The sequence below is a fragment of the Eriocheir sinensis genome, chromosome 55 (genome assembly GCF_024679095.1).
Source record: "Eriocheir sinensis breed Jianghai 21 chromosome 55, ASM2467909v1, whole genome shotgun sequence".
Taxonomy (NCBI): domain Eukaryota; kingdom Metazoa; phylum Arthropoda; class Malacostraca; order Decapoda; family Varunidae; genus Eriocheir; species Eriocheir sinensis.
In genome coordinates, this window is record NC_066563.1 from 8,763,783 (window position 1) to 8,776,517 (window position 12,735).

The 12,735-nt window shown below is 43.4% G+C and overlaps 1 protein-coding gene across 3 annotated transcripts in view; it reads left to right on the top strand.

Moving 5' to 3' along the window:
* Positions 1–12,735, top strand: part of LOC126984026 (uncharacterized) — an 18,957-nt gene continuing 6,222 nt past the window's right edge. The window contains exons 1-8 of one of the 3 annotated variants that reach the window (XM_050837375.1): positions 3,304–3,505; positions 8,121–8,240; positions 8,537–9,192; positions 9,579–9,778; positions 10,034–10,246; positions 11,112–11,282; positions 11,599–12,049; positions 12,416–12,540. In XM_050837375.1, the coding sequence (XP_050693332.1) occupies positions 8,559–9,192; positions 9,579–9,778; positions 10,034–10,246; positions 11,112–11,282; positions 11,599–12,049; positions 12,416–12,540 (1,794 nt within the window). In that variant the 5' untranslated portion in view covers positions 3,304–3,505; positions 8,121–8,240; positions 8,537–8,558. Of the gene's footprint in view, positions 147–3,303; positions 3,506–8,120; positions 8,241–8,536; positions 9,193–9,578; positions 9,779–10,033; positions 10,247–11,111; positions 11,283–11,598; positions 12,050–12,415; positions 12,541–12,735 lie in introns of those variants that run through there. The other 2 variants (XM_050837376.1, XM_050837374.1) reach the window with 2 other exon arrangements.

Below are 12,735 nucleotides of genomic sequence, written 5' to 3' on the forward strand. Positions count from 1 at the left end.
CGAGGCTCAGATAACTACGCTTCACTGTGGCAGGTGTGGCTCTTGGCAGCTCAGGTGTGTGGCGAGGCTGATAACAACACTTAAGAGCCAAGACATCGACGCTCAGGCACCGAACAAGTCCAGAAGAGAACACTAAACATGGACCGGTAACGTATCTGTGCCGTCCAGAGGGGTAGCTTGATCAAAGGCTAACAGGAACTGATTCAACGGAGCAAGTGACCTGTGACCTGTGACCTTCATGCCGGTATAGCTTCCACAAACTGTTCTACACGTAATGTCGGTCACTTTTGTACGGTAGTGTAAACGAGCGAATACGAGGGAGAACTTGTGTACAGTGAGCGTGTACTATAACAGAGAGAACTTGTGTGCAATAGAGAAAGCGAATACGTAGAGAGAGAACTCGTGTGCAATAGAGAGAAGCAGAGAAAGAGCGAGTGGGAGAGAGAACTTGTGTGCAATACAGTAGAATAAGGGCGAATACTAGAGAGAACGTGTGTGCAATAGTAGACCAGAGAAAGTTCGAATATGAGAGAACTTGTGTGCAATATAATAGAGAAAGAACGAATACTAGAGAACTTGTGTGCGATGATAATAGAGAAAGTTCGAATACGAGAGAGAACTGTGCAATGCAAATACTAAAGAGAACTTGTGTAACAATAAACAGCGAATAAGAGAAGCTGTGTGCTATAGAAAAGGATAAAAGTAAATACGAAAGAAAACTTGTGTATAAAGAGTTATATAGTGAAGAGAAAAACAGAACACAAATACGAGATAGAATGAACTGCAAATGATATGCGTGAAAGTCATTGGCTGTTTTTCATAAATTATGGTATTTTTTCCACAAGTACTTCACATTCCACGGCAGGATTTCCTTGTATGATTTCCTGTTCGTATCTCAGTAACCGATAGCAGGGCGAGAAGGAGGGAAAAAGGAAAAGGAAGAGAAAATTGAGAATGCTGAGTGAAAGTGGTGTTTGCTTAAAGACTTCCCTCCGTTACTGCATGTTCTGGCGTATAGGATTCACCGTCTTGGCCCAGTGAACACACACACACACACACACACACAGGGAGGCACCAGGGGGTTGTCAAGGTCTCATGACACTGGAAGGCATCATGACTCACCACAAAGTCATTCAATCTGCATACGTTACATCTTCTATTATTACCCTCCTGCAGCACGCCTCTAAACACGTATCCTCCTTAAATACAACGTGTTCTGAGTTCCCAGGGCTTAGAGATAGGATATACTTGCCTTGTGGAGTGTCCTGTGAGCCCTGTATCCTATGGCGTGGAGTAAGGTTGAAGAGCAAAAGACACCTGTCAGAGAGCGTTTGGGGGTCTCGGGGCGCCTTCAGGGAGCTGCCAGGCGTTTGTTCCATATCAGTCCGTATCTATAAGCACACTAATATCAGCTTCTTATCACGAGCTCCATGTCCTTGCAAGACATGGTGCTTATGAATGCCTTGCCGTGGATGTGTGTGCTTTGTATGTTGGGTTAATTGTTTATTCATATATGTGTGCTTCACGGTCTTCATATATGTTATTAAGTATTAAGAGCACACTAATGTCTTCTTATCACGAGCTCCATGTCATTGCAAGTCTTATTACTGGTCTCATAAATTACTTTCTGTGGATATGTGTGCTTTGTATGTTGCATTATTACTTTATACTTGTACTGCACTTCATATATTTAAGGAAGTATTAAGAGAACATCCCTTTACGTGTGCAGAAAATACTAGAACGTGTCAGTTTAGTTTTGCAATAATGAATAGATTGACATTATAAGCTACAGAGGTGAAGGATATTGTCAGTCTCGTCGCTAACTTGCCTTGCTTGTCAATTTACTTTACTGGACTACAAAGAGAACATTTATTTATTTACCTACATACTAAAAATGCAGGTGAAAAGTTGTACGTAGAGCAAACTTCACTGCCAACAGGACTTGCATATACACTAGACACCCATGAAAATACTGTCCTCCATTTTCTTGCCTTACAGGGTGATACATAACCTACTAAAGAAACACTTATATGTATCCACCTATATATGTATAATGCGAAAATACAGGTTAAATGAAGACCACTGATTAGACACCCCCATTTACTTACAATAGATTATGAAGGAAACATTAATTTGTCCATACGTAATTATTATATGTACGAAAATGCAGACAAGAAGACACTGTTAGCTTAATAATTGCCTTTTACCTGCATTTTCGTACACAGAGACAAATAAAATGAACCAACCACTAATAAGGCAAGAAAATGAGGGTGCTACAATATATTTATGAGTGCCTAATAAGTCTTGTTGGACCCTCTTGTCTCCTTTAGTCCTTCAGTCTCCTAATACAAAATGAGAGACAGTATTTCCATGGATGTCTAATTTAAATAAGACACCCGTGAAAATTATACTGTATACTGGCAGACTTATACCCAACAAAAGACAGCAGATTGATAGACAGAATAGAGTAGAAAGTATTAATTAGTCTACCTGTGTACAAAGATGCAGGTAGAAAAAAAGACAATAATCTACCATATTTAAGTTAGACACCCATGGAAAATTGTACCTGGCAAACTAAATTCCCTTAAAAAGACATAAGATTGATAGACAGAACAGAGGAGAAAGTATTAATTAGTCTACCTGTGTACAAAGATATGCAGGTAGAAAAGAGAAAAGACAATAATCTACCATATTTATGTTAGACACCCATGGAAAATTGTACCTGGCAAACTAAATCCCCCCAAAAGACATAAGATTGATAGACAGAATAGAGTAGAAAGTATTAATTAGTCTACCTGTGTACAAAGATGCAGGTAGAAAAAAGACAATAATCTACCATATTTAAGTTAGACACCCATGGAAAATTGTACCTGGCAAACTAAATCCCCCTAAAAAGACACAAGATTGATAGACAGAATAGAATAGGAATCATTAATTAGTCTAGCTGTGTACGGAAATCCAGGTAAAAAAAGGAAAAGGAAAGATCACATGCAGCCATTTTTAATTTAGTCACCCTTGAAAAATTATACCTGGCAACCTTATACCCAAATATCACATAAGATTGATAGATAGAATAGAATAGGAAGCACTAATTAGTCTACCTGTGTACTGAAATCCAGGTAAAATAGGAAAAGGAAAGACCACAAGGGACCATTTTTAAGATAGTCACCCATGAAAACTATCTTATTCCCCTCCATACTAGCCTAGCCACCCTTGGAAATACTGCACATTACTATTTTCTCCCAGTGTATAAGGGAAAGAAGGACTGGAGTAGGAGAAAGAGGGTCCAGGAGGGTTTAGGAGTCCATTTAAAGGTCCTAAAGGGAGGGTTTGGGATGCTCACCTGGCTGTTCTCACCTGGCTAAGACTCCCACCAGGTGAATGTTTTGGTCTGGGTAATGGAAAAAGCATGAGAAAAACCCCTTAAAACCATCACCCTGAGACCCTTGATTAATCCTGGGTGTCCTGACCATCCCCCCAAGACCCCAGGACCCCCAAAGGAAAGGTGAGGATGCCAGAAGGACTTTGGAAGGATACTTGAGGAGTGTCTTTTAATGGGGACAACTCAAGGCCGGAAAATTAGGACCTCTGTGATGGTTAATTTTAGCTCCATGTACCTGTGGCTGTACCTGTGGCTTACCTGTGTCATTGGCTACCTGTAATTAAGGCCAGGTGTGGGGGAGAGGTTAATTAGAAGGTTTAAAAGGGGAAAATGTCGTCCTGAAAATGGCTGGATTCTGATGTCATTTCCTGTTTTCCTCTTTTTGCGACCTCTGTGATGATAATTTTGACCTCTTACCTGTGTCCTTACCTGTAGCTTACCTGTGTGAATGGTCAGGTGTGAGGAAGAGGTGAAATAGAAAGTTTAAATGGTGAAAAATGCCAAAGAATGTAGTCTAAAAATGTCCCTCCTCTGATGTCACTTCCTGTTTTCCTCTTTTTACGACCTTGGTGATGCTAATTTTGACCTCTTACCTGTGTCAGTACCTGTAGCTTACCTGTGTGAAGGGTTACCTGGTGTTAGAGGGTGAAATTTGAGGTTTAAATGGTGAAAAAATGCCAAAAAATATAGTCTAAAAATGTCCCTCCGCTGATGTCACTTCCTGTTTTCCTGCCATTCAGCTGTTTCCGTATTTAGACACCACGTGAGGCTGTGTCATGGTGTTAATTAAAGCTTGATGGACAGTGTGGTAGGCCTAAAAAAAGGACATGAGGATAATTATAGCATCTGCAGCGTTTTTTTTAGGTGGTGAGTCATGGGAAAGTCAGGGTGGCGAGGTGCTTCATTTGGGTGTCGCGATGTTGTCTGGGTCAAGATTGCGCTGATTAACGTCCTGCTGATACCTCTGCTCCTGCTTAATCATCTGCTAGGTTATGATGAGTGTGTGACAGCAGAAGAGCAGTTGGTTGAGCAGGAAGTGAGGGAGAAGTTCAGTAATACCAGCCTTGACAGTAATGGCTGGTAGTGGTGGTGGTGGTGTGATGGTGTTAATGTGGTGATTTGTGGACCTGAGGCATTAATGAGACTGTATAATTATGTGTATAGTGTAGTTAAGTGATATAATGTGATGGCAGGCTGGGTATGGCTCTGTGTGGTGTGCCAAGGCCATACTAACAAAAGTCTTGGCTTGGTCCACTCGAAATTAACTTTTCTTTTGGCTACTTTTTACTTTTATATAAATTTATTCGCCATGTGGTTGGGGGCCTTGTGGTGCAGTGGTTAGCACACTTGGCCCGGGTTCGATTCCCAGGCGGAGTGGAAAAATTTGGGCGGCTCTTCCGATACCCTACGCCCCTGTCCACCCAGCAGTGAATGGGTTGTGTCCCGTCTCCTGGGATCTGTTCCTTTCTCCTATAATTCCTTCCCCTTCAGATGTTAGGTTAGTTTAAATTTATTTGCCATGCGGTTAGGTTAGTTTAAATTTATTCGCCATGCGGTTAGGTTAGTTTATATTTATTTGCCATGTGGTTTGGTTAGTTTAAATTTAGTCGCCATGCGGTTAGGTTAGTTTAAATTTATTCGCCATGCGGTTAGGTTAGTTTAAATTTATTTGGCATGCGGTTAGGTTAGTTTATATTTATTTGCCATGCGGTTAGGTTAGTTTAAATTTATTTGCCATGCGGTTAGGTTAGTTTAAATTTATTTGCCATGCGGTTAGGTTAGTTTAAATTTATTTGCCATGCGGTTAGGTTAGTTTATATTTATTTGCCATGTGGTTAGGTTAGTTTAAATTTATTCGCCATGCTGTTAGGTTAGTTTAAATTTATTCGCCATGCTGTTAGGTTAGTTTAAATTTATACGCCATGCTGTTAGGTTAGTTTAAATTTATTCGCCATGCGGTTTGGTTAGTTTAAATTTATTCACCATGCTGTTAGGTTAGTTTAAATTTAGTCGCCATGCGGTTAGGTTAGTTTAAATTTATTCGCCATCCTGTTAGGTTAGTTTAAATTTAGTCGCCATGCGGTTAGGTTAGTTTAAATTTATTCGCCATGCGGTTAGGTTAGTATAAATTTATTCGCCATGTGGTTAGGTTAATTTGAATTTATTCGGCATGTTGTTAGGTTAATTTGAATTTATTCGCCATGCGGTTAGGTTAGTTTGAATTTATTCGCCATGCGGTTAGGTTAGTTTGAATTTATTCGCCATGCGGTTAGGTTAGTTTGAATTTATTCGCCATGCGGTTAGGTTAGTTTGAATTTATTCGCCATGTGGTTAGGTTAGTTTAAATTTATTCGCCATGCGGTTAGGTTAGTTTATATTTATTCACCATGCGGTTAGGTTAGTTTAAATTTATTCGCCATGCAGTTAGGTTTGTATAAATTTATTCGCCGTGCGGTTAGGTTTGTATAAATTTATTCGCCATGTGGTTAGGTTAGTTTGAATTTATTTGGCATGCGGTGTTGACTGGAGGAAATATGCAGTGTGGGATGGGACGGGGCGGCGGTGGGTGCATTCCAGGCTTTGAAAAGTTGGCAAATATTCATTGGTACTGTTGCACAATCCATATCACTGGGTGTCGAAATATCCTGTCAGAAGTTATTATCTCAGACATTCTGGTTTAACCCTTGTTATTTAGTGGCTGCAGGAAGTAGCAGTTTCCTGTAGCAAATCAGCTATCCTAACACTTGCCACAGGAAAGTTATATGGGAGAGCAGTGATGATTCAGACAGTTGGGTGGGCAGGATGTCGCATTTACTGTGAATCGTACGTGACAGAGTGTCAAGCGCACGAAAGGTTGTTGCTTTGGATCACATGGACAACCACGCCCCCAGAGCTGTACTTTTCAATGCAAGTCAGATTTTGTTTTTTTGTAGCACGTATGTAGTATTTTGGGGGATAATTGAGGGGAGGATAGCGTATTTATTTCAAGACACTGACTGTTTATTTCAGGGAAAATATGATGCTTTTTTATTATGGAGATACAGTAGTTTTTTCCGGAAATCACTAATTGATTGACTTTCAATGCCTGAGGTGAACCCACTGCTGCCCCTCTCCCCCTAATTATCACCGGCCAGCATAGTGGATCCACACCTGCCGCCACCTTGTCCTGTCCTGCGTTGCGTATTTCCGCTGGTCAGCATTGCATTCCGAATAAATTTGATCGGGCCTAACTTAACCTTATGTAACTTACCTAACGGGGGTCTTCGCTGCTCTCAGTCTCCCTTCTATTTTCTGGAAGTCATTACTGTACTGCATTCAGGGACACACACACACACACGCAAAAAAAAAAAAAAAAAAAAAAAATCCATAATGTAAGTAATTACTTCGCAACCCTTTCTTTAACATTAGCTGTATTTTTTGGTGTAACGTAAGATACCAAATCATTAATATGGCAAGTCGCAGATTATGCAGTAGAGATGCAAGGCGAAGGTATTGCTGCAAGCCATAAATACCAGGCTCTTGTGCTTGAAGGGAAGTGTACCCAGCTATTTATTTTTTATATATTCGTGATGATTCAGAGTTAATTTTTCATGATTTTTGTTATCATAATTACATTTTTTTTTTTTACAACAAAGGAGGCAGCTCAAGGGCACACAAAAAAAAGAAAACAATAATAAAAAAAAAAGCCCGCTACTCGCTGCTCCTAAAGTAAAACAAAAGAGGTGGCCGAAAGGAAGATCAAATACAGGAGGAGAGGTGTCCTGATACCCTCCTCTTGAAAGAGTTCAAGTCGTAGGCAGGAGGAAATACAGATGAAGGAAGATTGTTCCAGAGTTTACCAGCGTGAGGGATGAAAGAGTGAAGATGCTGGTTAACTCTTGCATAAGGGGTTTGGACAGTATAGGGATGAGCATGAGTAGAAAGTCGAGTGCAGCGGGGCCGCGGGAGGGGGGGAGGCATGCAGTTAGCAAGTTCAGAAGTGCAGTCAGCGTGGAAATATCGATAGAAGATAGAAAGAGAGGCAACATTGCGGCGGAATTTAAGAGGTAGAAGACTATCAGTATGAGGAGGAGAGCTGATGAGACGAAGAGCCTTAGCCTCCACTCTGTCCAGAAGAGCTGTGTGAGTGGAGCCCCCCCACACATGAGATGCATACTCCATACGAGGGCAGACAAGGCCCCTGTATATGGACAGCAACTGTGCAGGGGAGAAGAACTGGCGGAGACGGTACAGAACGCCCAGCCTCGAGGAAGCTGATTTAGTAAGAGATGAGATATGAAGTTTCCAGTTGAGATTTTGAGTTAAGGATAGACCGAGGATGTTTAGTGTTGAGGAAGGTGATAGCTGAGTGTTGTCAAAGAATAGGGGATAGTTGTTTGGAAGATTGTGTCGAGTGGATAGGTGGAGAAACTGTGTTTTTGAGGCGTTGAAGGACACCAGGTTCTTCTTGCCCCAATCAGAAATAATAGTAAGGTCTGAGGCTAAGCGTTCTGCAGCCTCCAGCCTTGAGTCGTTAAGTTCCTGAAGGGTGGGTCTTCTATTAAAAGAAGTTGAGTAATCAGTTTTAAGAAAATTTGTGTTACAACATGTATAAAAAGGCTAATTTGGTTGATTTATATTCATGTACAGTGCACGTGAGAGAAGAAGAAAGCTGTAATTCCATAATTCTTGAGATATTTATTTTTAGGTTTACAGCCACCTATAAGTACTTAGAGGATATTTTTTTGTACATACACAGATTCCTTGGAATTGATCATCTCTTGCTTAATTGCTAATCCAACATGAGTTATATTACGATTATGGCGAGTAAAACAAGTGTCCGTACCGCCCCACTTTTCTGGCTGAACCATCGCCACGGGTAAGGATGGTTAGAACAATTTAGAAACATGTTTCATCATCTACTAAAGAAAAATGAAAATAGCTATGGATGTGATATGAACATACTAAAGAGTCAAATGATGAAGGAATGTTTTGATACCTACAAAATTACACTGCTGCTTCAACTTTTTTCTGAAAATATTTAAAGGAAAGTGACTAACTCCTCACTGTTCTCCCTTGCCTTGGACATCTGAGCTGCAAAGCTTCAGTAGTACATAATTTGTTTGTTTTAATGTGCTTTGGCAAGTGTCCTTACAGTTGTTTATGTATTTTCAGATGGTTTTAAGGACGTGACCACATGACGATGTACCACATGGCTATGCCTCCCCACATGGGGGGTCCCCATCCCCCCCCTGTTCATTCCCCCTTAGCCTTCCCTTCCCCGATCCTCCCGCCTTCCATGTCTCACAGTTATGCAGTTCACTCCTTTCCCCAGGCCCATGTGCCCCACCCCTCCCCCTCTGCCCACTCCTCCCACGCCTCGCACCAGAGTCATCCCTCGCACTCAACGGCGGCGGCGGTGGCGGCCGCCAGCGTGTCCATCGCCGTAGGGTCGGGAAACTCTGCCCTGCTGACGCACCCTTCCCCAATGCTGTCCCAGCCCTCACCCATCTACAACCCTCAGACCTCAGTCTATGTCAACCCCTACCTCCCGCCCCAGCTCTCTCACGCCCATGCCCACTCCCACCCCCAACATCAGCACCCTTCCAGCATGGGGTATGGCATACCCCCCCCTCCCATGGCAGGAGGCCCACCCCCTGGCATACTGCCACCCCCACAGTCCAGTAGCCAGGCCGCTGCCCCACCACTCCCCTCGGGTCCTGTCATGTCTGTGGATGAGGAGCTGTTGGAGGAGATGAACACTCTCCACCTGGGGTACATTGAGACAGAAGACTCTCCTCACAAGCTAGAGCAGAGAGAGAAGCTGGAGCGTGAGTACTCGCCTCGTGGCTCAGCGTTATAATGTCCACCTTCATGAAGCAACGTTGATGCCGTGCTTGGTTGTGTGTCTGCCCAAGGATTTTGTTGTCTTGGGATGTCATTCATCACTCTAGAATTGTTGCCTCACCATTTTCCTGAGATTGACGATTCCAGGTCTTCTCATTCCATTTTGAACCATAAAATTGTGTAGCTTTTGTGTCACAGAGCCAAATGGAAGCAGAGGATGAGTTGAGCACCAGGATTTTGTTTATTACTTGTTGCTGTATCATAAATTTGCATACTGTAACTGCTTGACCACTTATTGATTTACATTCTAGGTCATTGATATCAAAGAAAACTCATATATAATTCATGACATTTGTGGCTTCCTCGACAGGTGTGATCATGGAGTACCTGGCCATCACTCCGCACTCCCACAAGTTCATGTTTCACCAAATATCTGATGTGCTGGAGACAAGCATCAACACGTGTAGTGACTTCAGTGCGTACAGCGCCGCCTGTGCGTTTGATGCGCTGGCACAGTACGCCGCCAACCTTATCACGCAGCCCTGGAGGAGAGAGTTTAGGCAGATTAAGGTGAGTCATTAGGTGGTGCAGCTTGTAGTGCGGCCATTATGTGTTGGTTTGTGGCCTTCCCCGACCCCTGGACGTGATAGGAACATTCAGATATACACAGTCCAAAAGAGTGAGTTATTTGGCAATCTTTTTATTTATTTATTTTTTTTTTTTTTCATGGCATTTCACTTGCTTTTGTTTGTGTGTTGTGATGTCTCCAGCAGGGAGTAAAGTTTTCAAGTGATGGATACTCACCAAGGCCACTTCACTTTTCAGCTCTACAGTGGCTTCTGGGTGCACCAGGTAGCCCACCACTTGGCAGGTGCAGAGTCCATTCTCTCCCTGATGGGTTACGCCCCTCAGTCCGGCCCCACGGCAGGGTCCTCCGGCTGCAGGGATCCATCCTGTCTGGTTCTGGAAGATGTTTTGGATCCAGACCTTATATCCAGGCTTGCCCTTGACTGCCTGATTGCATACTGTGAATGCCAGGTAACTTGTGTTTGTGTGATGTCGCCATAATTTAGTAAAACTGAGGACAACAGTGTGCATGAAGAAGTGTTACATATTTTTGACCTAAAATGTATTGTCTGCCCATCAACTCAATGTATGTTCTGGTTAACACAGTACCAGTAGCAATATATTATGGTTATAAGTGATGTCATCTTTATGTCAGTGAATGGCATGTGGATTCAGTGCTGTATCTAGATAATATAGACTTTGGGGGCTGTTTATCAGCTTTATTAATGGAGTTCACATGTAATTTCACCTATTTTACCAGTTAATCTTTACCCCTCTTATCTTTATGCAGGTACATACCCCTGTGCTCATGTGATGGTAATGTGAAACTGTTAGGAATTAAGGGTTGTCCAGGATGTGAAGGTAATCTGGGAGTGAAGCGGAGCATCCAAAATTAGCAGTTGCTATTTGAATTCACTTCGAACCATGAAAGAATGTTCTAGAATATCCCGTAAGAGACAAGGCCAGTTCTAGCTCGTCACGCGCTTGGTCAGCCGTGAGCCTCCACCATGGTAACACCTCCTTGCATACACACTGCTGTAGAACATGCGAGCAATGTGCCATCTACTTACTACCTCTACATTACTACAGGCCAGCACACCTTAGCCGACACACTTCAGACCAACCTATTCTGAAAACCCTACAACCATAAGTATTACCAGTATCTCGTTCCTTTGGGCCCATATGGGAAGGGGTATTGGGGTACTTTTGGGGAGGAAGGATCTGGTAACGTCACAGGTGAGTCGGTGGGTGTGATTCAGGGCTTACCAGTGTGTGTTGCGAACAAGAAATTTGCAACAAAACATCAGAAACATAATCTTGAACTCTCCTCTCTCAGGTGCTCAAGAAAATCAGTGAAGGCGTCCGTGAGTTTGGTCTGTCTTGGCGGCAGATCCTGCAGTACCGCCAGATGTACGTTGGGGGCATAGACGTCACTGTCCGGCACCTTCTCTTCACCCTGCGGCAGCGGTTGCAGCCCCAGAGCCAGGCTGAGTCCAGTCATAAGCAGGTGAAGGGACAGTTGTTCATATTAAGAGAGCATTAAAAGAAGAAGGTGGCTGGCTGGGAGGGAATAATGCTGGATGCAAAGTTTGAGGATCCTACAGCTACCATACCTATTTTGTTATGTAATTTCTGTTCTTCCTTTCAATAGGCCATCTCTTACATTGTTGACCCTCTGATTTAGATTGAATTAGTACCATGACAGAAGAGCTTTGTGCTTACTCATCACTGAAGTCTGCAAGCATCAACATTCATATTTCCCTCTCATCCCCACTAACATATAGCAGCATGGGTTTAACTAATGCTCGTTTCCACCTGTGCAGGCTGCCCCCTCCACAGGGCCGCCGCTGCCCGTCCGCCAGTCCTCCATGAGTGGCCCCTCCTCCTCCCCCGTGTCCACCCACCAGTCAGTGCCAGCCCCTCACTCAGCCTCAGAGAAAGTCATAACACCGGCAGACCAGACCATGTCCCTGGAGCCCCAGCAGCAGCCAAGGAGCGGCACAGCAGGCATTAGTAGAGGAGGTAGTATGGAGCAACGAAGTGGAGGAGCAACAGGAGGCGGTGGAGGAGGAGGTGGAGGTGGTGGTAGTGGAGGAGGAGGGGGTGGTGGTGGTGGTGGGAGCTATCACCATCCTAGTCTCCACCACCTCCACCACCACCCAAGTAGCCAGCTCCCCACAGTCATCACCACCACCGCCGCGGCTGGAGCAGTGCCTGGGGCAGCATCCGGCCCCCCGCCCTCCTACGCCCGAAGTGTGGACACCCCGGACACAGGTATGCAGGCTTTTATTTTCTTGCAGGCTTTTTTTTTTCTTGCAGGCTTTTTTTTCTTGCGGGCTTTTTTTTCTCTTCACTCTTTTTGTTGCCCTTGAGCCGTCTCCTTTGCTGTAAAAAAAAAAAAAAAAAAAAAAAGTTGGAGTGCTGTTGATGTACCACGATCCTAGACTCATGTTAGACTATAGTCCGACTCGGCTATGAAGTTCTCTGGCTATAATGCTGCCTCGTCTTATTTAATGTATACAGAATATTTGATACACAACTTCAAATAGTGCATAGTTGACATATGAGGGAGAGAGTGATGTATAGCAGATGCATCCTTCCTCTGTCAGAGCTTAAGGAGTCATTATTATCTTTTTTCAGCCAAGAGTATAAGCAGTTTGGGGATCCTTCCTCTGGCCAGCCAGGTGCCCACAGCCAAGCTTATCGACCTGGACTCCTCCCTCGAGAACCTGCCTTCAAGAAACAGCTTACAGCTTCTCCCAAAGGTAACCTGCACCACCACTCCAGTCGTATTAATTTTTTTATCTTTGAGTATGTAATAAGCATGGAGTGTATGCTAATACTTCTGGTTTTAGGTAATATTCCACTGTAGTGAATGAAACTGGCAGAAATTTAATTGCCGAACTTTTGATAGAGAATAGGTATGGATCATTCAAGTGCAGGTTGTTTATAAATAGGAA